We start from the raw sequence: 26,996 nt of genomic DNA, 5'->3' as shown, positions 1-26,996 counted from the left end.
ATGCAGGATCATCTAGACAAGACTGCAATTATACTTTAGACACAGCATAAGTTTGCTAAGGGGAAATCTTGCCTTACCAATTTGATTGGACACTGTGATGTGGTCACAAAGGAACTGAATGCAAAAAATAATTTTGATATTGTATACTTGTATTTCAGAAAAGCTTTGATACTGTTGCACATAAAAAACTGCTGTACAAAGTGGAGCAGTGCATAAAGGCAAGTTGCTTCTATGGAAAATATGATGGTTGAGTTGGGAGAAGACAAAGTGCTAATCAGTGGACACTGCTCTTCGGGGAATAATGTTATTAGTGTATAGTCAGTCAGATATTAGTGGAGTACCCCAGGGTTCGGTGTTGGGGCGGTTGTTGTTTTGTATATTTATCAATGGTATTGATGATGGTATATCAGGCTTAATGTCCAAGTTTGCAGATGATACAAAGGTTGGCAGGGTTGTTAATGACACTAAAGACAGTATGCTACTGCAACAGGATCTAGAAAAGCTAAACAGATGGGCTGAGAAGTAGCAACTAACTTTTGAGAAGGCAAAGTACTTCCCAGAAAAATGTACCAACTGTGTGGTACTACACTCAGGGTTGTGGAGAATGAAAGAGACCTTCAGTTCTGCAAATTGCAGCATCTGGAGATTAACCACCTGTGTGGTGATCTGATTGAGGTGTTTAAGGCTTTGAATGGATTGAGCAGGCTCAGTGCTGATGGGATTCTTCCCCTTGCTCTGACTTTTTTTTTTTTTTTTTGGTAGTTGTTGGCGCATAGGCTTCCGTGGCCATAATGCACCTCCCAAGGTTTTTGCAGTACTTTGATCCAAGCCCGAGGCGGGAATCGAACCTGCGACCTTTGGGTTGCCAGGCAGGCACTTTACCCACCCTTTGCTCTGACTACACACATAAGGTGGCATAAGTTCAAATTGAGGAAGGATGGTTGCAGAACAGATGTGCAGAAGTTTGCTTTTAACTTGAACTTTAACTGCTTGAACTTCCATCTGTTGTTGTGGAAGTTGATAGTTTAAATAAAGTCAAGGAAAATCTAGACAAACTATTGGAGTGAATGGATAGGTGAAATGGGAAGTGTTTTTTTTTTTTTTTTTGTTTTTTTGCTGATGATGTATAAGCTTGCTTTCTTGCATCATATGCAACTACTAATGTTAATATTAGGAAGAGACTGTTCTCTCCTTCTTCATATAGATGTTTCTTTTTTTTCTTTCTTTGACTCAAAAACGTACTGCAAAGGATCTCACAGTGAATTCTGTTTTATTTTTCTAGCTTCTGCAATGAGCCAGAGTTATGGAAGCTACAATACACCACCACCACCACCACTACAGCAGAATGCAGGCATGATAGAGACACGACCGAGTTCGATGTTAACGGGTTTCAATCAGTCATATGGCGGTTCCCAAACAGGACCTGGAATCATGGGACCTAGCACTATAAGGAATCAACAAGGACAATATATGCCTCAGCCTGGCAGGTATGCTACAAAAATTTTATTCTTCCAAACTTGTAGTTACATTAGAATGTATAATGCGTTAATTGTTACTATTAAAATATTTTCTGTCAGTAGAGAGAGATTTTTGATTGTTAGTGTTTTATTGATTTTCCATTTGAAGATAATTACTCAAATTTTAAATAATATACCAACCTTGTAGAAACTCTAGATGGAAAATAGATGAATGAAGGCCGGAACAGGCATAGAGAGCTTGTAAAACATGACAAGCAGTTTTTTAAGCACGGAACACTAGATGTGTCAACCACATATGTCACAGATAAGATCTAGAAGTACGGTCACTACCAGTAACATACTATTCATCCTAAATCCTAGTGGTTGCAATTCAAGCAAGAAAGAAGCAGAGCTTGGAACATCTTAAATATCCAAACGTAAATAATCTCATCCAATTTAAATAAAGTGTGATGTGTCCTGTACATCAGAAGAGTAATTCTACACCAGTTTTAAACTGAAAAGCACACAGATTATAGCATATCCTATGGAAGTAGAGAACGCTTCAGAGGAAATCATTGTCCAAGTATTTCTACTTAGACAATGATTTTTTCAACGATAAGCATAACAACTCCTACCATCTGGATAATGTTCCAAAATAGCCAGGTCCTTAACACGTTAACTGCTGCATTGGATATATATTGTCAACACCCACTGTTTCGGTGAGAGCTGCATCGGCTGTATAGTGCTGCTGATTGTTGAAAATTTACATTATTTTTGAAAAGCGTGGCCTCCGGTGTTACATGTGATGAAATTTGTATGCCGCTATGAGAAAAAATAAGCGAGTAACTGATCATTATTTAAAAATTCTTTATTATTACAAATTTTATAATTACAAAATTATAAAATTGTAATTATATTTATTTTGATTTATGGTGTTGTCCAAAACACTCCAAACACATGAAAGGCTGATAAGTACAGTCTCTGCAATATGTCAAAACTCTTTTCCCATTTCTGCTAGCAACTGATCTTCCTTCCGACTCTTTCAATTTTGCATAACAAAAAATGCACATCCTTCTAACTTTCTTGTTGTTTGCATTGATTTTTGTCGTTAGTATATGAGTGTTACCAAATTTTGACTTTTCACATTTCTCTTTCCATTCTAGATTTAGCAAATCTGTAACTACCTCTTCCCGAAAGCTTCTTATTTTTATTTGTTTTTGCGTAGCACTCTTGTATACCACTTACGAATTGACAACTGATATTCCGAGTATATATTCTATCACTAATTTCCGGTACCACTTTACCCCTTTTCTTACCGTTGTGGCATACTAACCCATTTGATCCGACAGATCAATGCCTGCCTTTCCCTTATTATTAAGCTAGAATAGGAAGTGTTTTTTTTTTGCTTCTTTCCATCTTCCTTTACTGGTGGAGGGTCCATCAACCATTTCTGGTGCATGCTTTGTTGTTAGTAGTCTCACATCTCGAGAATCTCGCCACTTTCGAACAATAATTCCATTTTTCTCTTCCTTGCTGATCATCTTCCCTTTATTTAATTTTGGTACGTGACTTCTTTGGGCATAAATTTTTTATTTGCTCATAATGTACCAACAACATGAGCTTTTTTATGAAGAAACGATAATGCCAGATGGTAGCTGGTATAAAAGTTGTCTAATTACAAGGTGCGACCTTCATTTAGAAGTCCTTGCGATAACTCTTTACAGACCTTTTCAGCTAAACCTATGGATTTTATATAATTTTCAGATTTACCTGAAAATGTCTTTGCTCGACCAGGTTACTTCAGTGGAACATAACTTGAACAGCTTGATTCTACCTGTGCGCTTTATTTGGAATATATTGTCGGGAATATCAGTCTTCCCTTCCAAAGAATAAGAGTTTCGTCAATGATGAAATCTTCGCCGGGGAAAAATATTTTCTGATATTTCGGCTGCAAAACATCTATCTGTCCCCTGGAATAGCGGTTTCGTTGTCTGAAAAATGAATGAGGCACAACAACAATTCAAATCTGTTGCGAGACATAATTTTTGTTACTAAATTATTTTATAAATAGGTTTGGTTGACCAGTAAGGTGCAGTGCTGCCTAATCTTACTAGTCCCATCCACATAAGAAGCCCGAAAAACTTTCTCATCTCATCAGCAGTTGTTGAAAGCCACCTTTTTAGATGACTCTGCTGCGAAGCTTGGGTACTCTGAATTTTCTTTTCTGCCTATCTGTTTGTTTCAATTACAATAAGATTTATTACTTCTTCATCAAAAAATAATCAAAATGCCTCAAGATGAGTAATGTTTCTTGATACATCTATTTGCAGCCCCGATTTGCCTGTAAAATTAAATCTTTTTTGGCATCCTTCATATTCAGTCCATTCAATAGCATCATTTGTTTCAGTCGCTTCAATCTCAGGTTCTTCGGTATTTTCAAATTGCTCATCCGTGTTTTCTTCTTCCATCCAGTCTTGAAGCACTTCTTCAATATTTTCTGGTATTTCAGTATCTCCTTCATTTGAAGAAATATCCCAGTCAGGATTACCGAATCATCGGAGTCAAAATCTTTTTCATCTTCAGAACTGCTACTAAGATTTTCTGCAATTTCTCTTAGTTCCTCTTCTTTTAGTAATTTTCTTTTAGCCATTGCTGTTTGGATTTTTTTTTTTTTTTTTTTACAACACACTTGTAGAAACTTGCGGAGAAACACAACACAGTAATAATGAGAATAATACAGTGCGCTAATGAACCTGTTTTCACAAAATCTCTAACAATACTGACAAACTTATTGCGACGTTTGAGAGTTTATTTTATCGGGATTAGTTTTATTGCAGCATAAATAAACTAATCACAAATGACCTTCATATGTATGCCATAAAAGCGTCACACATATGTGGCAGACACGGCATCTCAAGAAATAAAGTAACCTACTGGGCCACGTCGGCTACATATATGCGACACAAAAAAATACTCTTTTTTGATATTTTAAGCAAAAAACTGCATAACACTAACATTTCAATATTTATTTAAGAATTACTAATCAAATTATTTACTAAATATTTTTTGGACCTGGGGAATTTTTTTTTTAAACTAGCTTGGCAGGCAATGTGTTAAGAAACAAACTTAACACACTGGAAGAGATTCTACTGTCAAACTCCTTAGACATCTTGTGCCTCTCTGAAACATGGCTATAGACTAACCAGACAGATATAAGCTGCTCCTTTCCCGCGGGTGTTCATGTACTGGCTACCTCTCACAAACTGCAGAGGGATGGAGTTACTATAATCTTCAATACTGCAAAGTTCTACATTGCGCACTCTATCTCAAGAACTTTTCAAGACATCAAAGCCTTAATAGTAACCTTCCTCCAGTGCCAACTGTGATGGCTATTGACAAAGCCACTAACTGGGCACAGATTAATAAATAATCTGTGCCCAGCAGCCACTCATGTCATATGTGGAGACTTCAATCTTTCGCCGTCTATCCAAACCTCAAAAGTCAGCTCACAGAATCTCTCCAAATCTTCCAAGTTAACTATCAGCCAACAAGAAACCAAAACCTGCTGGACATAGTGTATTCTTTGGTAACGTGTAAACTCGAAGAAACCACAGGCGATGTGTTTCAATTGGACCACCAACCAATCATATTTACAGCTCTTCTACCCAAAAAAAAGCTTCATCTCCAAAACCAAATCTGTGCGAAAGGTCACGGCCTCACAATTTCTAAATCCAGTGTGATGCATTGAAGCTGCATCTACTATCTCATGGAACACCTTAGATAGATGTGAACTGAGCCTCACAATCGATCTAATGACCAAATGGATGAATACAGGAACTCTCCGACGTACGTAGGGGTTGCATCTATTAGATAATGCATGGAACGCCACGTAAGTCGAATTTTATGTAAGTCGGAATTTCTCCCATGCTTGTGTAACATTCGCAACTGTGCTCGCTGAATTGATTGAATCAAAAAAGAAATGTTTGACGAACATGCAAATAGAATTATTTATTGTATTTATTCAATTTTTTATCTCATGCGCAGGAAAAATTACAAAAACGTGCAATTTAAAAATTTTAAAATTATAAAATTACAAGAAAAGAGAGCAGACATGCATAACGTTAGTAAGTTTTACCTCTCGAGCATTGTTGCCAGAATTGACTTCTTCAGCTGATAAGTACGCCACTGCGGAGGTTGAGGGCTGTGGAGATTTAGAAGGGATCGGCCACTCAACCTTATGAAAGAACATATCAACGGATGAATGGACGGTGGCTTTTTTCTTTTCATCGTAGATTTGTTTATAGCAAGCAAGCATGTCATTCACCCCTCTGTTAACTTTTAAGAATTGTTCACTGTTAGGATCCATCTTCTCAAACCTCACCATTGCCGATGCAATTTCATGATATGCCATTGCCATCTCTCTGGTGATGAAGTGTCTTGGCTCCTCATTTGGTTCATCTTGAGCTTCATCAGCATTTTCTTCTTTCACTATCGCTGCCTGCAAGTCAATAAGTTCTTCGTTAGATAATTCCTTCTCTTCTTCCTCTATTAACTCCTCCACGTCTTTGTCATCAACCTCCAACTGAAGTAGCTGTGCAACCTTTACAATCTTATCTGTAACCTCTTCATATGATTTGTCTTTTTCAAATCCTTCAAAGCCCTTTACGTGCCGTGAAATTACTAAAAGTTGTTTAAATGCCTCCAATGTGCCATTTAATCAACTTTTAGTAATTTCCGCCCAGGCCTTATTAATGTTTAAGATGCCATGGTAAATATTGTGAGATTTGCAAAAGTCTCTTAACATAAAATTTTTTTCACTGTCTACTGCAGACAATGCCTGAGCAAATGTTGTGCATAAATAGTATGCTTTTAAATTCAAAATGACACCCTGATCCATAGGTTGGATGAGTGAAGTCATGTTTGGTGGTAGAAATATGACTCTCAGGTTTGAATTGAAATCATCTAGATGCGTAGGATGTCCAGGAGCATTATCTAATAGAAGAAAAATCCTGAAAGAAACGTTGTCTTTACAATATTTTTCAACCTCGGGAATGAAGCAGCATTTAAACCAATCCTCAAAGAGAGATATTGTTATCCATGCTCTCTGGTTTGATCGGAAATGCATGGGTAGGGTGGCTTTATTGATGCCCTTAAATGCACGCGGATTTTCAGAAAGGTACATAAGCAGTGGTTTTAATCTGTAATCTCCTGCTGCATTAGCTCCAAGCAAGAGCTTGGAGCTAATGCAGTGGAGTTGACACTTTGAAACCTGGCATTGTATTTTCCTATTTGGCAATGTATGTTCGATCCGGAATTTTTTTCCAATACAGAGCAGTCTCATCAATGTTAAAAATTTGCTGCATTGAATAGCCGTCTTCATCAATAATTTTTCCAACACATCACAAAATTTCTCTGCAGCTGCAGAATCGGCACTGGCAACTTCACCGCATACTTTAACATGGTGGAAACCAGCAGGATGCTTGAACCTATTAAACCCCTGTTGCTTGCCACGAACTTGGGTTGGGGTTCGCCTTACTTATCCTTAATATCTTTATAAATACTTGTTGCTTTTCCTTGAATGGTTAGACTCTGGAGCACTCGCTGCTGAATCTGATTTTCCATCCATATTATTAACAGCTGTTCCATCTTCGATACAGCACCTGAATGCTGTTTTGTGATCACTGTTGATCTTAAGTGCATTGATACTTTAACGTGTTCATATGTGCCCTGTCATTTAAAATAGTATTCACTGTTGAGCAGCAAGACCTAATTCCCTTGCAATAGATGACAAACTTTGTCCTGCTTCTTACTTCTTAATCATTTTCATCATCATTTCTAAATCAATTTTGTTTCGTTTCCTGGCGCTACCACCACTTGCACTTTTCATTGGTCCCTTTCCCTTCATCATTGTAATATGTAAATAGGAATGAAGAGAAGTTTCTGAAAATTTGTTTTTTTATATGATTGAAGATTTCAGTGAAGGGGAACACATTTCACCATAATAGCATAAAAACCCACACAATTGCAGTTATCGGTATTATTGCAAATGCAATAAGATCGAGTTTACTACCCATTTATAATTAAATGCACTAACAGAAAAGCCCAATAAACCGGAACGTGCAAATTGTTTTTGTTGTTTTATGTTCGTGACCTCCAGAAATGTGCTTTTGAAAAAGGCGTTCAAACTTGATTCTTATAACAGGAACATATGATGACGATGAAAGTGTAGTGCAATTTCCATTATAAATATGTCCTTTTAGAGAGATAAATAGCTTAGTAATATAGCGAAATTTTCAACTTCCAAGGACTTGGAACAAATGACACAAAACAAACAGTGTGTTATTGGGTTCGCATTACGATAGTTTCACGATACCTCCATTTTTTCGTACGGGATGCAAAATACATTTCCACGGTTTTTTTAAGTTTGCACCGGCCAGCAAAAGCTTACGTAAAGTTGAATTTTCATAAATTGATTATTACATAAGTCGGGGAGTTCCTGTACTATTACCCTTCACGCCACCACCTTGATGGTGGTGTGAAGGGTGATAGTACAGGAACTCCCCAGTGGAGGGTGATAGTCCACCATGTTCCAGAGCATGGTGGACTCCCCAACTCAACCAAAGCTTCCACTTCATACAATCACTACATGTATGAAGTGGAAACTTTGGCAACATCCAAGATCACGCTGCATCCTCCAGTGCTAGGGCTAAATTCAACAGATACAAATCAGCGGCAATTAAGGAGCACCTCAAAAGAACCCTGAAAAGGGAGACTATTCTGCAAAACAAAGGTTAGTTCTCCCAGTAACATTGGCCCGGTTGAGTGGCTCAACTATGTTGCCAGATTTTCCAAGCATCCTCCATCTCTGTCTAACTTACCAGATTTCAATCACTCTCATCCTACAATCTTGCTACAATCTGATTCTTCAAGCAACAACTTATAAAGGCCGTTAACGCTCTCCTTTTCACAGCAACCACCTGTGACGTGACGTGACGTGACAGTGGCATCCTACGGTTCATCATCAATCCACTCCTCAAAATGCATTTGAATATCATTACCTTGAATGTCATTACTTTTCACCACGGTGGAACAGGTACTCTGTCTAGCCCCCTTCCTAAGCACCAACAGTCAACTCTCCCAAGCCAACACAGGCCCATTGCTAGTACCTCTGTATTTCTAAAATTCTGGGGAAAGTAGTAATACCATCAATCACCCATCAAATTCTCTGTAACCGCCGTCAGCAAATACACTATGGGATCTCGGGTAGATCAACTATAACTAACCTTGCAACAACCACACTGCACATCTTAGAAGCCTTAGAACAAAGACAGGCACTGTCAGTTATATATCTTGACTTCTATTCTGGATTTGATGCCATCTATATATATATATCCAAACTCCTACATCTCTTAGAAAGCTATTTCAGTTTCTGTGGCAATGTTCTCTGGTTCCTATAATCTCTCCTATCCAAGAGGATCCTTGTGCTAAAGATCGGAACAAAGGCCTTCATGTGTCATGTAATTGCTGGTGTGCCTCTAGGGGGGGGGAGGGGTCCTGTCTGGCATTCTCTTCATGGCAATCATGATGATGTTTGTGGCCAACAAGTGCAGTTGATTCACATATGCTGACGATTAACCCCGGTGGCTCACATCTGGTGAGTATGGCCTTAGCACACCCAGGGTCCTGAGCTGGAAATCATCATTCTTCTCTTTCTTGGTGATTTCCCCCCCCCCTCTCTCTCTCTCTCTCTCTCTCTCTCTCTCTCTCTCTCTCTCTCTCAGGGGGTAACTTGGGAAATTTTTTTTTTTTTTTTTTTTTTGGCTGGTGCAGCATAAGCTTCAGGCTTCCTTGCACCATATAGCTAATAATAATAATAATAATGTCAAGCTCCTTACAAGGATATTGCCATCCAACTCAGCAGCCAAAGCCACACAGGAAGCTACAGGATATGACTAACTACCTCCATGCATTCAACCTCCAAATCAATCCTCTGAAATCGGCACATATGATTTTTTCACTAAAGGCAGCCCAACAATGCTGGATCCTGAGCTTCAAGTGTTCAAATGCGCAAAGATCTGGGAGTCATTTTCAACTCCAAGCTATCCTCTACCAAGCACGTTAACCTCATACATTGAAGGCTGACTTAACTATGCTGGGTTGCCAAGCAACAGCTACGCCACACCAATGGCTCACACCTGGTAAAAAGGTACATTGTATCAAATCTCTACCCAACAGTACTGTATGGGCCTTGGCTGCCAAATCCAACCTTAAAAGGATATTTGCTGCCAAATTCTGGCTGTTAAAATGGGCAAACACCAAACTCCACATTTCTCCAGCTCTCAGGGCAACACAGCAGATGATCTTCAACTGCATAGGCTTTGTTCGTACATTGGAGAAATTAGGTTGCTGTTCACAATTAAGATGGCCACTGGAAAACTTACAGAGCAGAATTTCTGGTATCACTGCTCTCAGTGCATTCCCCCACCTTATCTCCGGTCTTCAGCACAGTTGCTAGCAGACCATAACCGGCTAGTACTTACCAACGGATTCCTTCCAAAGCAACTGCTGCCCTCACTGCATGCAATCAACAGTGACCTCCAAGAAGTGGTCAACAACAAAAAATACAGAAAGGGAATCTTTACTAAACTGAAAATATAGAACTGTGCTTGTGTCTTAATGTATATTATGCAACACGTATGTATTTCTCATGTGTATCTCTGCTGTCTGTATGATGTAAATAGGTATTGTTAACCCCTGGCACCACCATGCCGTGACAGGAATAATTGTATGTAGGTTATACTACAATTAAAGATTCTATTATATTCAAGTATTTCCTATACATTTGCTTTTGAAATGTATAAAATAATTTAGAATTTGTTAAAATTTAACACTGTAAACACTGTATGGTAAAATTTATCCTTTACATCGGTCGAAAGTGAAAGAGCACGTCCCCTCATAAACAGAAAAGTAGGTCCAAACAAACGTGGTCTCAGTTCTAATCTTAATGATGTTCATTTCCACTTACAGTCTGCCAAACCCCATGTACTTTTTCTGACGGAATCTCAGTTATTGGTTGATTCAACCACTGCTCATCTCAGTTGCCCAAATTATTTTCTGTATGATTCCTTTCACATCAAAGGTGGTACTTGTGCATATGTCCATTCCAATATTCCCTGTCAGAGACTTGATAATTTGGAATCTCCTCTTTTCAATCATCTCTGGTTTAAAATTTCTCTACCTTATTGAGTCAAATCCATCTGTTGTCTCTACCGTTGTCCCAACTCCACTAATCACTTGGAGCCCTTTGACTTCCTCTTTTTGCAACTTGACTTTCTCCAGTCCAACTTTCCCAACAGTGAGGTAATTTTCCTTGGCAATTTTAATGTTCACAACTCCAGCTCTTCTGTTTTCTGGTCACACATACCAAGCTGGTCAAGATGCCGAGACTTTTGCAATTACTAATGACCTTGCACAGATTTTTCATTTACCTACAAGAATACCAGACAATCCTAACCATACAGCCAACACACTTGATCTTTTTCTCACAAACAACCGTTCTAAGTACACGTTCGAAGTGAGTGGTCCTTTAGACACCTCAGATCACAACTTGGTGATTGTGTCTTCTCCAATGGAGCCTTTATCTCATGGCTATTCTCAACCTCGTGTTGTTTGGCATTACAAGAATGCAAAATGGAATGACCCGCGTGATTTCTTTTCCTTGGTCGAATTACTATTTCAAACTGATGTCAACGTTTTCTCAGATCGTGTCAGCGAAATTATTCTTGTAGGAATGGGATCCTTTATTCCACACTCCACTTTAAAATCTCGTCCTTTATCTAAACCTTGGTTTTCCAATAAATGTGCTAAGGCTGTTCAAGAGAAGAATGTTCCATATTGTAATTGGCTTGTTTCCAATTCTTCAGTTTCATTTTCTGCCTACACCACAGCTCACAACAATTGTAAAGCTCTCATTAATCAATCCAAACTAGATTTTGAACAGGCTAAGAGTAGAAAACTTGCTTCTTGCCCTAATGGTAGTTGAGCATTCTGGTCTCTTGCCAAAGCTATTGGCCGCAACTTTTGCCCATCTCTGCTCCCTCCTCTGTCAAAACCAGATGGTTCTATTGTCACTTCAGCCAAGGATAAAGCTGGCCTGCTAGCAGCCCATTTTTCTTCCAATTCATGTATTAATGATTGGTAAAGCACCTCCCCCATTCCCAACATTCTCCATTCAATGCCTCCAGTGGTCTTCCCTTCAAAAGGATGTCAGAAGGATTTTGATGAATCTTGATGCTAAGAAAGCTCTAGGTCCTCATGGTATTTCTCTGCTTGTTCTCAAAACCTGTGCTCCTGAACTGACTCCTGTTCTTTGCCGCCTTTTTTCACTTTCTTATTCAACAGGTGTTTTTCCTTCTGCTTGGAAATTTGCTCATATACAGCCAGTTCCTAAAAAGGGCGACAAATCACTCCCATCCAATTATTGTCCCATTGCAATTACTTCTAATCTTTATAAAGCAATGGAGAAATCAATTAACCACCAACTCTTAAACTATCTAGAAACCTTCCCTCTGATCAATGATTGCCAGTATGGATTCTGTTAGTGTCGATGCACTCTTGATATTCTGGCTTGTGTTACCCATTTATGTACAAATTGAATGGAAAAGTTTGGCAAAACACAAGCAGTTGCTCTTGACATCTCAAAGGCTTTCGATCATGTTTGGCATAAAGGTCTTCTAAACAAGCTTCCATCTTGTTTGGAACTGTGCAAACCATCTCAAGGAAAGGTAGAGAAGAAATTGGAGGAATGGAGGAAAGCGTTGGAAGAGAGAGGTATGAGGATAAGTAGAACAAAGACAGAATATATGGTATTAAATGATGAGAGCTCTATAAAACTGCAGGAGGAAAGGCTACCATCAGTTTCGAAATTTAAGTATCTGGGAATGAACATTGAGCGGGATGGAGGACTGAGTGCAGAAATACAGCATAGAGTGCAATGTGGATGGTTGAACTTGAGAAAGATGAGTGAGGTGCTGTGTGATAAGAAAGTAAATTGTAAAATGAAGGGAAGAGTGTATAAAACTGTTGTTAGACCCACATTGATGTACAGTGCTGAGACATGGGTGATTACAAGGGCCCAGGAGAAAAAGATGGAAGTGGTGGAGATGAGAATGCTAAGATGGATGTGTGGTGTGACAAGGACAGGATAAGAAATGACTACATCAGAGGTACAGTTAAGGTGTGGTTGAGTAAAAAAATGCAGGAATCTAGGTTGATGTGGCTTGGACATGTGGAACGAAGAAGTGAGGAGTATGTAGGGAAGAGGTGTGAAAAGTTGGAGGTGATAGGGAAGAGGCAGAGGGGGAGACCTAAGCTGAGATGGAAGGACAAGGTGGCAGAGGATGGAGGAGAGAGGAAGCCCAGGATAGGGAGAGATGGAGGAAAAGAATTAAGGACAGAAATGCTGACCCCATATAAACATGGGAAGAAGGCGAAGATAAAGAAGAAACAAGTTTCCATCTTATGGTTTGCCAACTGCTTTTTGTAATTGGTTATCCAGTTTTCTCTCTGATGCTCATTGAGGTGATGGTAGATGGTTCTCTGTCTTCTAACTTCTCCACTAATGTAGTGTCCCCCCACAAGGTTCAGTTCTTTTCCTCCACTCTTTTCCTTTATATATTATTGACTTTCGATTTACCGGAAATTCTATCCATAGTTTTGCTGATGATAGCACATTGCCTTCCACTTTCCAGTTTGAGAAACCACACCCTGCTCCAATCATCTTCAACTTCTCGAATATCCGCTATCAGTTCCTTAAATGCCAATCTCCAGGTAATTCTCCATTGAGGCAAAGACAAGTTAGTTGATTTCAATCCTTCTAAAACTGCCTTATATCTCGCAAAAAGGATTCTTCTGCATCTATGCTTATCTTGGGTGACACTCCTGTTTCTAGGCAAGATGATATATCTCTTTTGGGGACTACCCTGATTTCCAATCTCTCTTGGCACAAGCACATAACAAAAATTGCTTCCTCTGCATCTAAAAAAACTTGGTTTTCGGCATTACTTTTCTGCCAAACAGCTGTTCACTCTATTCAAATCGCAAATCCACCCTACCATGGAATATTATTCCCACATCTGGGGTGGTGCTCCCAAAATCTCTCTCAGGCTTCTAGATTCCATTCAGAAGAGGCAATTAGGTTAATAAATGACTCATCTCTAACAGAGTCTCTCCACTCTCTGTCTCATAGACATACTGTTTCTGTTGCATGCTTTTTCTACAGATACTTCCATAAGCACTGTTCTTCTGAATTGACTTCTATAATTCCTGCTCTTTGCTTTCAAAGCAGTCTGAACATATGCTGCCACCAGCCAACATCCATTTACTGTCCAACTTCAAACTCACAGAACCAACTTTTCATCTTCCTCGTTTATTCATTCAACTGCCATTTTCTTCCTTCATACGTATTTCCTGAAAATTGCAGTCTACAGAAGTTCAAGTCTAATTTCAATAAATATCCTCTTTCATCTTCCCAACCTCCAACCCATGTATGGTACTAAGTACTGTAGGCTCTAATACCTCTCGTGTTTTTTGTAGTTTTCTTAAAAAAAAAAAAAAAAAAAATACAGAACCCATTAAATGGCATTGAAGTAACTTAATAACCAGCCTCAAATAGCCAAGCTCAATTTGCATACAGATGGCACCAAATGTTAGTCTTAGCTGTCCTGAAAACAATCAAAGATCTTTCTCCCACATAAAAAGTTGTGGTAAAATGTTAATGCAAAACATTGTAATCTTGTATATCATAACAGAATCTGCACTGCCTCATTAATCATAGTTTCCAAAATTTTTCTTACACAGAAGTCTGACTTACAGTAATAAGTCAGACTTTTAGAACCTACCTTTTGCATATGAGAGATATATTTGCAGATTTCCAAACTTCTAGAATCTGACCCTAAGGACGCCTCTGTTATTCCACTGTTGTTATACCTGTAGGTAAACATTGAGCAACCTTTATCTGCTTCTTTCAGTATATCTTGATAGATTTTACAGCTCTATGTGCCTTCATTTTTAACTCCCATTAGTCCTGCCCAGAACTTTTTTCACTAATAACAATTCAACTAAGGTAAAGAAAGCCAACACAAGAACGACGAAAAACGTCAGATAACTTATGTGGAAAATTAGTTTCCTGACACCAGACTCCAGCACTGCTCTCTCGGTAAACAGACAGTGGGTGTTATCGGTCTGGAGCCGAAATCAAGAAAGATATATTGATTGACAGGTAGGCGTGGCAAACGATGAAATAATTTGTGGTGGCTGTGACAGATGTTTGTTTGTTTGTTATTTGGTTTTTAGGAGCATTAGCAACTAAGGCCATATTGCTCCGGGATATGCGGTGGTCATTCCCTGACCTTTCCGCATCCTCCGTATTTGGTGGTGACGGGCTCGAACCCCAGTCTAATCAAGAAGCATGTGCTACGCACTGTTGCTCCTTCCCACCTGGCTACGGAGGCGACGCGACAGATGACAAGCTACTGTGTAGTCATTGGTTGGCATTATGGTGTGTATTTATGAGTAAAGAACGGTGCATAATAGTTTTGTGATGAACGATAAACAGGTAATAGTAGCGATGAATCTTTTAAAGATGGAAGAAATTTGTAAGGAAAATAAAACGTTGGTTGATTTTTTGATGAAAACTAAATTAATAAAAGTTTCGTTCTGTTCATTTTTATGTTCTTCATGTTTTTTTATGTTTTTTTTATTATATTGTTGATTTAGGTTTGGTTACGAAAAAAGGAAAAGGTTTCTTTACTTTTCATTATATTTCTTAACCTGACTAAAATGGTAGGTTACGAAATAATAGGAAAAGAAAGAAAGATTCTTTATATATATATATATATATATATATATATATATATATATAGTGAATAGCTATTGGGGTGTTGATTGACGTTATGATACGTGTGTATCTGCACGAGTATCTTTAAAAATACAAGTATAGTAATAAAAAATTAATATTTTGTTAATAAACCATTTATGCGCTAGTCCACTCATGATTCTAAAGAAAAAAGGTTAGGTTACCCTCTCCATTTCAGGAGGGGTTCAGGCTCCCATGAAATTCACGTGGAGGTAATCTGACCTTTTTTTAACCATTGTGGAAAGCGTTCATTAGAGCAAGTTACCATTAGTGCTTCTGAGTGATACTAAACTGATGTTATCGTGTGTTGTGTTCGCACACCAATTACACATCGTTTGCCACACCTACCTGTCAATCAGTATATTGTTCTCGACTTTGCTCGAGACTGATAACACTTACCGTCTGTTTACCGAGCGAGTGGTGCTAGAGTGCCGTATCGGGAACCAAATTTTCCACATAAGTTATCCGATGTTTCTCATCGTTCTAGTGTTGACTTTCTTTACCTTCGCCAATAATTCATTTAGTACCAATAATTGTAAGCTGAACTAGCAGTTGTCTCCCCTTGGCTATTCTTGCTTGAATATACACTGCTTGGCCGCTTTATTAGGTCCACAAATTGAGAGTTTGCTACACCACTGTTGACACAGATCCCATACTGTAACATGACGCAGCAGCCTTAGTTGGACAGCCAAGGAGTGAGGAAATATTATAAGGCTCATATATTGGTCTGACGATAGAATCTGACCAGAGTCCTGAAACATTACATTTGTATCAAATTTAGTGTAATTAGTCATAAGCACTTAAGAAACTAACTTTGAATTATTCATTTGGTAAAAGTGTGTTTCATTACATAATTAATGGATAATTGCCACATATCATTATTTCCAAATTTAACCCTTTGCAGTCCAACATTATTTTAACTGTCTTCCTCTTGCATTTCAGCTCTAAAAATTAAAAAAAAATGGCTTGTTTATAAAACAGTATGGCAAAACAAAATAAATCTACACAGACAAGTAGAGTGAGCCAGTAGATTTTGCTTTTGTAAAGGTAGCTTTTTTTTTTTACCTCTCTAAGACCACACCTTTACAAAAGGTGTTGTCTTAAACACGAATTGTCTAAGGCCACGCCTTTCGTAAAGGTGTGGTCTTAGACAATCTTTAAATTCTTTTCAGTGGGAGCAACAGATGATGTTACCAAATGCAAGTTGTGAACAGAAAGAATTCAGGAAAGTAATCATAGATGCTACTAAGTGTTTTTTATATCAACTAAGAGATTATTCAAGGTTTTTACTTGAATGAATGTCAAATGAACTGATGAGACTAGTGGCAGAGAAGAGAAATGTGTAGAATGATTAAAAATTAGCAGTGGATATGGAACACTGCAGTAAATACAAACTAGTCATAGAAGTGTGCTATAGGCTAATGACTATGATGAGAATACCAAACAACTGTACAAAGAAGTAGAGTGGGCCAGTAAATCAGAATGTCTTATAATGGGGATTTTAACTTTCTCTGATATTAACTGAAATTTGTGGGTTGGTCATACCAGAAAGACTTTTGTAAATTTGTTGGATGACCGTTTTCTAGAACAGAATGCTATAGAGGAAGCAGCACTCTTGATCATCAGCAATTCTTCAAGCTTTAAGAATCTGTAGGTAAAAGAACCACTGAGTGGCAGTGATCACGGTGTACTGATATGGAATTTACTTAGCCATAACTACTGTCAAAGACAGTTTTTAAATTCTGTGCTTGTGAACAACTAATGATGTTACAAACTGCAACTTCAAAATTACAAGCATTCAGGGAAGTAATAGAAGTTACTAGTCTTATAGCAAGTAAGATATACTGTTGAAGGCATAGACCTAAATGGATGTTCGATGAATTGATGAAGTTTCATCAATTCATCTGGCATATAAACTATCAGGTGATATAGAAGCCTATAATAGATAAAAATTAGTCTTCATTCGTGTCACAAAGGAGGTTAGGAAAGCTAAGGAAGATTATGTGAACTCTTTGGTCAAAGAATGCAAAGAAAAATAGCAAATACTTATGTAAACACTAGAAGGAAGGGGATGAATTACATTGGTCCACTGGATAAGTGGTTTAACGGTTGATGATCCCACTCAAGTTACTAATATACTGAATAGGTATTTTGCATCTACATTCGCACGTGAGGAATTCTTTAGGGAGGGGAATGCCAGACGTTTGTTTAACTGTAGTGCGGAACTAAATGAGTTTGTGATAACTGAAAGGAAAGATATTATTCAAGCTAAACATAAAAAAGGCACCTTGGTTTGATTGTATCTATCCAGTTATATTAAGGGAAGCAGCAAAGAGGTAAGCAAATCCTTAGCCATATGAGAACATTCTTGAATTCAGGAGAGGTTCCTATGGACTGGAGATCTGTGAATGTAACCCCAATTCATGAGGGGATCAAAAGGTGACACAAATAATTACAAACGTGTTTGCTTAATGTTTGTTCCAGGGAAAATAGTGGTGTCACTAGTTAAAGAAGTAATGCAGAAACATCATGACAGTAATGCAGTTATTTTTCAGTTGCAGCATGGATTTGTTAAGATGTGATCTTGTCTGATCGATCTGTTTGGATACTATGATGCAGTAACAAAAGAATAGGATGCAAAAAAATAATGTTGATATCATATACTTGGATTTGAGGAAGACTTTTAATACTATTTCACCTTAAAGACTGCTATACAAACTGGAGAAACGTGGTGTTAAGGGCAAGTTGCTCAGTCATCCTTCCATTATCCAATCATTCCATTATCCATAGGATAATGGAATGATTGAGTAGAAGAACACAGAGAGTGGTTATTAATGGACACTATTCTTCATAGATTAAAGTTAGCGGAGTCCCCAGGATTCAGTGCTCGGCTCATTGTTTTTTTTTTATTATCATTATTAGCCATATGGTGCAAGACTTATGCTGCACCAGACATAAAAAAAATAAATTCTGAATTGCCCAGAAGAGAGAGAGAGAGAGAGAGAGAGAAAAGTAGATTGGAATCACCAAGAAAGAGAAGAAAATGATGATATCCAGCTCAGGACCCTGGGTGTGCCAAGCCCATACTCACCAGATGTGAGCCCCGGGGACAAGTTTTGTTTGCAATATCTAGTAATACCTTCATTAGTATCACTAAATTTAGTATAATCAGAATATACTACTGCAACAAAGTGTAGAAAAACTAGGTAGTGGGCTGAGAAGTGGCAATTGAAGTTTAATATTGAAAAATATGTGGTGCGGCATATGGAAAGCAGTAATCCCAGAATAACACACCAATTGAGTGGTACTGGTAGTGAAGAAAGAAAAATACCTAGAGGTAATTATAGTCATTATAGTCTGACAAGAAGTTTTTGGAGCAGTGTAAACAAGCTACTAGGATGGCTCATGGGATTTTGTCAATGATATGTGAATTTATTTTGTGAGCAGAGATAAGGAGGTAATTATTCGCATGCATAAGGCATTGATTAGGCCACATCTTGAGTACTGGATACGGATCTGGAAGCCTCTTTTAGGAAGGATGTGGATCTGTTGGAACAGATGCAAAGAAGAGTAGTGAGATTAGTGAGGGGAACAAGAGGTTTGCCTAAAAATTAGAGATACACTTCTAAAAAATTGTGATAGCTTGATCTCAAGATTATTTAATTTTAAAGTAGCTCATATGGTTGAAAAGGTTTCTTGCCCCTGCTCTGGAGTATGCAGAGTGCTCACCTTTGCAGTTGATACAGTTGGCTTTGTTGCAGAGCTGACTCTTCTGATCTCGTTGTCATTAGCAAGCGCATAAACAAGAGTGGCTCAGCTGGGCCATATGGGAATCCCCTACTTTAGACATTTAAAGCATCTTAATGGGTTTGGAACATATGGCCTTACTGTACAGGGTGGATACCTACTATTCTAAAATTAAGGGAATGTTGGAAAATTAAACATTTAAAGGCAACTGGAACAAAATAGATGTAAGTTTTTGAGCCACAGCAGGAAAATCTATACAGCACCTGCTGGACTACCATCTGACCCTTTGTCTTATATGAAGACATTATTTACCATAATGTCTAGATCAGTTAATAGTCAGATGAACTATTAACTGATCTAGACATCATGATAAATAAGGATACCTAGGCAGCTTCTTACACTCTGGCATACTCACTGTCCAACATATAGCTTTTCCCTCAAGAACTGTGGAAGGGATACCACACCTTGTTTTGTCTCTAAGTAACTCTGTGCAGCACACAGAACAGGCTATTGTGATTCTGACTGTCTGTACAGATGCTTCAAATTCAGAGTTATCTGTGAGATCAGTTGCTGCCCTCTTACACAATGCTGTATCTGACTAGATCCCACTAGAATGTAGCATACACACTGAAAGTTGTGATAGAACTTGAATTTCATTAAAACTCATTGTTGTAGCATATACCGATTCCTTAAGTGCATTAGACCTCGTCTCCTGGCCCAGGTTCAGCAGCTGTTACATTCTCTTTGGGAATCCAAATTTGACAATCTTTTCTGCCTGATTCCAAACCACATCGTGATCAGGGGCAACAACCTGGCTAATGCTGCATCCAAATCAGCAGTTCTGCTGAATAACTGTCATTAGTCAAACCCTTGTATAGACTACAGTCAGATTATCTACAGCAAACAGTATTCCCATTGGAAATATTCTTAGTACAGATAGGCTGCTTACAAACTATCCCAGATTAAGTCTGTAATGAAGCATTAACAGTCCAGCCCAGTAAGGAGTATATTATTCACTCCTTACTGGACTGTTAATGAAGCATTAACAGTCCAGTAAGGAGTTATTCTTCAAGCTTGGCTCTTCACATGATACAGTTATCTTACACATTGTTTTCTTCTACAATCCCTCACATTTTAGTTGATTTTCCTCATTTTATTAATACATGTTGTTTGCATTTTACTGCTTTTAACAATCTGGTCAAGCTATTTACACTCATTCAGATTTTACCTGAAAAACAGACACCAAAACTTCAGACACATTAATCACATTGTCTACATGACTATTACTTATAAATATTCTCTTCTCCCATTCAGATATCTGTATCCTTCCTAAAATGAGGCTTCCAACCCTATGTGAACTATTCAAAATGTATCCTAACCAATGTCATATTACAATGGGATAATCACATGTTTGTTTCAGTTGACAGAATTCTTGTATATTATTCATGGAATTCCATGAATAATATTATTCATGGAATTCAAATATACAAGAATAATATACATTATTCTTGTATATTATTCATGGAATTCCATGAATAATATACAAGAATTCATGCCCAACGACCTTTTTACTGCTCAGAAAATTATGCTGGACTGTACAGTTACCCCCTTTAGGTCTTTTTAATTATTGACTAACTTGGGTTTGATGCTACCAAAATGGTATGTTAACCTGAGATTACTGCTTCCAAAATTGCATTTATCAGTTGTGCTTCTCATGTTACTTTTCAGCCAGATTAGCCAGTTCAGTTTATCTAGATCATATTGAAGTAGAATACCATGGTTAATGTCATTAACCACCCAACCTACCATATGTACATTCTCTAAACATAAAATAAAAATATTATTATTTTAGTGTATATAAGAAAATGTGTTAATTGAGAAACAGCAAGTTAAATTATAATTATAACAAACATGAAAATGCTCTGTAGGAAATGCCCTCTCGTGTTTTATGTTCAATCCTATAAACTTAAACTTTGACTTTGTACTTTGCATTATGACCATGGGGCAATTGAAAATGTGTGGAGTTGCAGTGAACCTTTTGCAGTCATCTATAGAAACAGCCTTGTAGACCCCTCAATTTCCTTCTAATTATTGTGTTAATTCCAGTTTTTGTTTGTGCTGGTAGCCAAGTATTTGTCCAGCTGTTTAATAGCTACTTAAAGTGAGTTTGTCCAGCTTGTAATTTCTTGAATTGGCCTGGCTGTGATAATTTTTCCGGGAAGTGTAAATTCTGTATTAGATATATTACTGCAAATAATATTGATTGTTCTGTTAGCATAATTTTTATTATTTTTCCCCCCCAGAGCTCAGTATCCCATGTCTCAAGGTAACTTACAAGCTCCTAATGTAACTGTTAGTCAGGTTGGGGCTGGAGGAAGTTCACATATACAGGTCTCAGGATCAGGAATGGTACAAGGTAATTCTAATGCCTATGGAGCTAATACAGCAAATCCATCTGCTATCACTGCCATTTCTGGAGGACAGCAAATTCAACATATGCAGCAGTTGAGACACCAACAACAAATTATGGCCATGCAGAAGCAGCAGCAGCAGCAGCAGCAGCAACAACAACAGCAGCAGCAGCAACAACAACAACAGCAGCAGCAACAGCAACAGCAGCAGCAGCAACAACAAACAGCTGCTCTTGTTGCTCACTTACAGCATCATCTGAATCCAAATAGCCAGGGTCCACATCCTCCTCCACAACATCATCCATTCCATCAGCCAGGTCCATATTGACAGAACTCATATTTTAAGGTGCATTTTTAAGAGGAATAAATGTTCCATAGGTTTAAAAAGACTGTAATATTTTGTACACATTGTTGAGACTATTATTTATAAAAGACTACACAAAATAATTCATAAATTCTGTATTTAATGAACAAAATCCGTGAGTGCTGTTAAATAAATATTGTTAGAATATCAACTCGTTATGGATGTAAGATGTTCTTGCAATAAATATTCTACTGTCTTAACTTTTGTTTTAGATGAATCTTCACATTGTGAACCTAAAAAAAATGAAATCTAAAACCATTCAATTATCATAGTCCAGTTTATCAGTTATTATAATTTTTAAATACCTTTCAGATTTTAGGTATCGTTGTTCTTGTATTTATGAAAATATATTTTAAACTGAAAGAAATGCATAAAATCGATTATTTATTATTATTTTTTTTTTTTTTTTCATTGTTGGTCCTTGAGGCTGTCACAGACATTCTTTTAGGTATGACAAGCAGGGCTTGCTACCTGGGAGTCTAAAACACTGATGGAACTGATTGAAAAACTCAAAGAAATTAGGAAAAAAAAATAGCATTAGCATTAGTAGAGGCATTTGATGCAAGAAAGCAAGCTTATGCAGCATCAGCCAAAAAAAAAAAAAAAAAACCCCACTTCCACTTCACCCCTCTGTTCGTTCAAAATACCTGTCCAGCTGAGCCTTAAACTTATTTAGGCTATCAACCTCCACCACAAGGGATGGAAGTCTGTTCCACCAACCAACCACCCGCTGGCTAAAGGCAAATTTCCGAACACATCTATCCTACATCTGTCTTTCCTCAATTTGAATTTATGCCCTCTCAGGTGATTTTTCTGAGCTAGAGGAAGAATCCCATCAGCATTGAGCATGCTTAAACCATTCAAGGCTTTATACACCTCTATCAGATCACCTCGCTGGTGCCTAGTCTCCAGACACTGTAATTTGCAAAACTTAAGCCTTTCTTCGTAAGAGCACCCCTTTGTTCCATTCACTAATCTTGTTGCCCTTCTCTGTACTCGTTCCAGCAGCTCTACATCCTTCTTGAAATGAGGCCTCCAGACCTGTATATAGTACTCTAGGTGTGGCCTGACCATTGCCTTATACAATGGAATAATCACCTCCTTATCCCTGCTGGAAAAATTCCTGTATATCATTGACAATACTCCATGAGCTACTCTTGCAGCCCGTCTGCACTGCTCAGAGAACTTCATATCTGCCTGCACAACCATCCCCAAGTCCCTTTCATTCTCTACCGCTGTCAGTGTAGTACCACAGAGTTGATACGTTGCTCTGGGGTTGCTGTTTCCCATGTGTAGTACTTTACATTTGTCAATGTTAAACTTCATTTGCCACCTCTCAGCCCATCTGCTCAACCTTTTCAGATCCTGTTGCAGCAGCATAGTGTCAGTAGTGTCCTTGACAACCCTGCCAACCTTTGTATCGTCTGCAAACTTGGACATTAAGCTTGATATACCATCATCAGTATCATTTATAAATACAGAAAATAATAATGGACGCAACACTGAGCCCTGAGGGACTCCACTAATAACATTAGTCCACGATGAGAAGTGTCCATTGATTACCACTCTCTGTCTTCTCCCCCTCAACCACCCCTTTATCCATAGCAGCAATTTGCCTCCAATGTCACACTGCTCCAATTTGTGTAGCAGTCTTCCATGTGCAGGGGCTCACATCTGGTGAGTATGGGTTTGGCACACCCAGGGTCCTGAGCTGGATATCATCATCATTCTTCCCTTTCTTGGTGATTCCCTTTTACTTTCTCTCTCTCTCTCTCTCTCTCTCTCTCTCTCTCTCTCAGGGTAACTGGGGAATTTTTTTTTTTTTTTTGGCTGGTGCAGCATAAGCCTCAGGCTTCCTTGCACCATATAGCTAATAATAATAATAATGTGCAACAGTATCAAAAGCCTTTCTAAGATCCAAGTATATAATATCAAAGTTATTCCTTGCATCCAGTTCTTTTGTGACTGCATCATAGTATCCAATCAAGTTGGTCAGGCAATACTTCCCCTTAACAAAACCATGCTGTGTCTGAGCTATAACTGAAGTCTTGTCTAGATGATCCTGCATTGCTTCTTTAACCAGTGCCTCCATTAATTTTCCTGGAACAGAAGTTAAGTTCACAGGTCTATAATTACTTGTGTCAGCCTTTGATCCTCCTTTGTGAATTGGGATCACATTTCCACTCTATGGGTACCTCCCCTGAGTCCAAGGAAGCTCTCATAATTATGGCTAAGGGTTTGCTTATTTCCTTTGCTGCCTCCTTTAATATAACTGGATAGATCCCATCCACCCCGGGTGCCTTTCTTGTGTTTATCTTCAAAAGTTTCTCCTCCACTTTACTCCCAGTTATTTCAAGATTCTGTAGCTTACTGCTAGAGTTGAATACACCTCTGGCATTCCCCTTGCTGAATAACTCCTCATGTGTGAATGTCGATGCAAAATATTCATTTAGTTTGTTAGCTACCTGAGCAGGATCATCAACAGTTGACCCATCAATATCAAGTGGACCAATCTGATTCATCCCCTTCTTTCTAGAGTTTACATAAGTAAAGAACTCTTTGCTGTTTTTCTTTGCATTGAATGAATCACTGTTGCTTCTTTTAAAGATAATATGCTGATTATTTTCTAATATTTCTAAATGAACAAAAACAGTGATAAGTTGCTTGTTCGATACGTTACCTACTTCATTTGAAAATGAATCTTTGCAAAAAAAAGTTTTTTCAAAATACTTCATTTTTAATGTGTATTCATCATCCAACAAAAGAATCAGAGTTAAGACAAAAATATGCATCTTGATCTGATTGCATCACTAACAATAAGATGCAAATCACATTATGGAATATTTATGCCAAAAAGATGGAGTAAACAGTGATCAATAGTCAAATTTGCTGATGTGCACCTTGTATATTACACAAGATATAAATGCTGCAACCAAAGGTTGCCATAATTTCCCATAGTGATGACTTTCCTAACAGACAGAGATGACTGTGATCAGTAATTATTTTTTGATGTGCATAAAAGCATATCCAAAGATGACATATTTGAAGGCATACCAGAAACACATTTTAGAGCAGGATGTGAGCAGAGAAGACTTGAACACTGAAGGTTGAGATTCATCATCTGATTAAAGTCTAACACCACCACTAACTGGTTTCAAGAGCGCTTTCCACTGATACTGAAATATTATTGTTAGTATTAAATTAAATTTGTGCCATAAAGCCTCACAGGTGAGCAGAAGCAACAAAGAGTGTCATGATGTGAAGACTTCATCTAGATTTGTCAACACAATCCTGATTTCCTTGACAGTATTGTCACTGGAGGAAGAGCTACCTGAGGCATGGGTGACCGGGGCAATCGTCCAGGGCCCCATGCTTGCTGGGGCCCGTGCTCGCACAATACAGAATGTTTAATGAAGTAGTTATTATAAATTATACGGTTTCGTGCAAAATCAACAAGAAATGAAAGAATTGTTCTTGTTTGATGTGGCAGTCTCTAATTGGTTGATGTGTCAGCTCTGTGATAATTGCTAATTGATACTTACTGACATGTGACTGATGCCCTGATTGGTCTATACTTGCCATGCGTCAGCTCAGCTGTGATGTCTTTGGAAGAATATTTTGTGACTTAAGTGACTACTCCAAAGTGGCTTAAGTTTTTGCGCTTGGTTTACTGAATATGTCTTTCGTTATTTATTCGTAGTTCTTATTTAAATTTTCTCTTGTACCAGTGTGGCTCCTCTTATGACGTTTCCTCGTTCCACCTATATTCCTTATATAGATTGACATAATTTGGTAAGTTAAAGTTTTATTTTATATTTATGTTTAATAAATTTAATCTGCGAATGACTATACCATGAGTGTGACAATCAAAAGTGCACATGCACAAGATTTAATAATATTATTGCATATGTTATATGAAGAAACGTTTTTTGCATTTAAAGAAAATGGGCAAGCGAGATAGAGACCAGAATTGTAAATATCCTAGGGGATCTGAAAAAAAGAAAAAAAAATGGCAAAGAAACAAGCAGCATCATCTAAATTGCAAAATGCAATATTAAAATTTGTTACTGTATCAAATTTGGAAACACTGAGCAATGATGAAAAGCTCCGTGTCAAGACTATGACAACGGCGCCAATGGTAGCAGTTACTAGCGAAGAAGAAATAGGAGATCAAGAAATAAAAGAACACATGAGAGAAAAAGAAATAGGAGGTCAAGAAATAAAAGAACACACACACGAGAAAAAAATCTACCCCAGGGGCTGTGGTGGGTATGGGCTTGGCAAACCCAGGGTCCTGAGCTGGATATCATCATTCTTCTCTTTCTTGGTGATTCCCTTCTACTTCTCTCTCTCTCTCTCTCTCTCTCTCTCTCTCTCTCAGGGTAACATGGATTTTTTTTTTTTTTTTTTTTTTTTGGCTGGTGCAGCATAAGCCTCAGGCTTCCTTGCACCATATGGCTAATAATAATAATAAAAGAAATAGGAGGTCAAGAAATGAAAGAACACATGAGAGAAGATGAAATAGGAGACCAAGAAATAAAAGAACACATGAGAGGAGAAGAAATAGGTGGTCAAGAAATAAAAGAACACAATGAAGCACATGGCAGAAATTGAAGCTTTTGAAGCCCATTCCAGTGTTGGTGTCGAAAATTTTGCTATTGAAGATCCAGCAACTTGTGCAAAATATATAATATCCAACCAAATGAGAATATTAATAATTAAAAAAAGGGCCAGTTCAAATAAAATTGATAATTTTCCACAAAATTATTATTAGTAGTAGTATTAACCATATGGTACAAGGAAGCCTGAGGCTTATGCTGCACCAGCCAGAAAAAAAAAAAAAAAAAAAAAAAATTCCCGAGTTACCCCTGAGAGAGAGTGAGAGAGAGGAATCACCAAGAAAGAGAAGAATGATGATATCCAGCTCAGGACCATGGGTTTGCCAAGCCCATACTCACCAGATGTGAGCCCCTGGGTTATAGCAATGGAACATGCTTTTCCAAGTACTATTATACAAAGCAGTTACCAAATGGTGAAATTCAAAAAGATAGTGGTTAATATACTCAAGTTCGGACAGCATATGGTGTTTTGCCAGTAAACTT

General features: G+C 37.9%; 1 protein-coding gene across 4 annotated transcripts in view; it reads left to right on the top strand.

Moving 5' to 3' along the window:
* Positions 1 to 21,983, top strand: part of LOC150091098 (mediator of RNA polymerase II transcription subunit 12-like protein) — an 825,386-nt gene extending 803,403 nt beyond the window's left edge. For all 4 annotated transcript variants that reach the window (XM_090374287.1, XM_090374270.1, XM_090374279.1 and 1 more), the window contains 2 exons: positions 1,283 to 1,487; positions 21,423 to 21,983. In XM_090374287.1, coding sequence (XP_090230413.1) covers positions 1,283 to 1,487; positions 21,423 to 21,858 — 641 coding nt within the window. In that variant the 3' untranslated portion in view covers positions 21,859 to 21,983. The remainder of the gene's footprint in view (positions 1 to 1,282; positions 1,488 to 21,422) is intronic.
* The last annotated feature ends 5,013 nt before the right edge of the window (positions 21,984 to 26,996 follow it).

Source organism: Mastigoproctus giganteus, chromosome 1 (assembly GCF_048544385.1).
Source record: "Mastigoproctus giganteus isolate SK-2022 chromosome 1, ASM4854438v1, whole genome shotgun sequence".
Classification (NCBI taxonomy): Eukaryota; Metazoa; Arthropoda; class Arachnida; order Uropygi; family Thelyphonidae; genus Mastigoproctus; species Mastigoproctus giganteus.
Note: the sequence above shows the minus strand (reverse complement) of the source record. Positions and strands in the feature narration are given on the sequence as shown.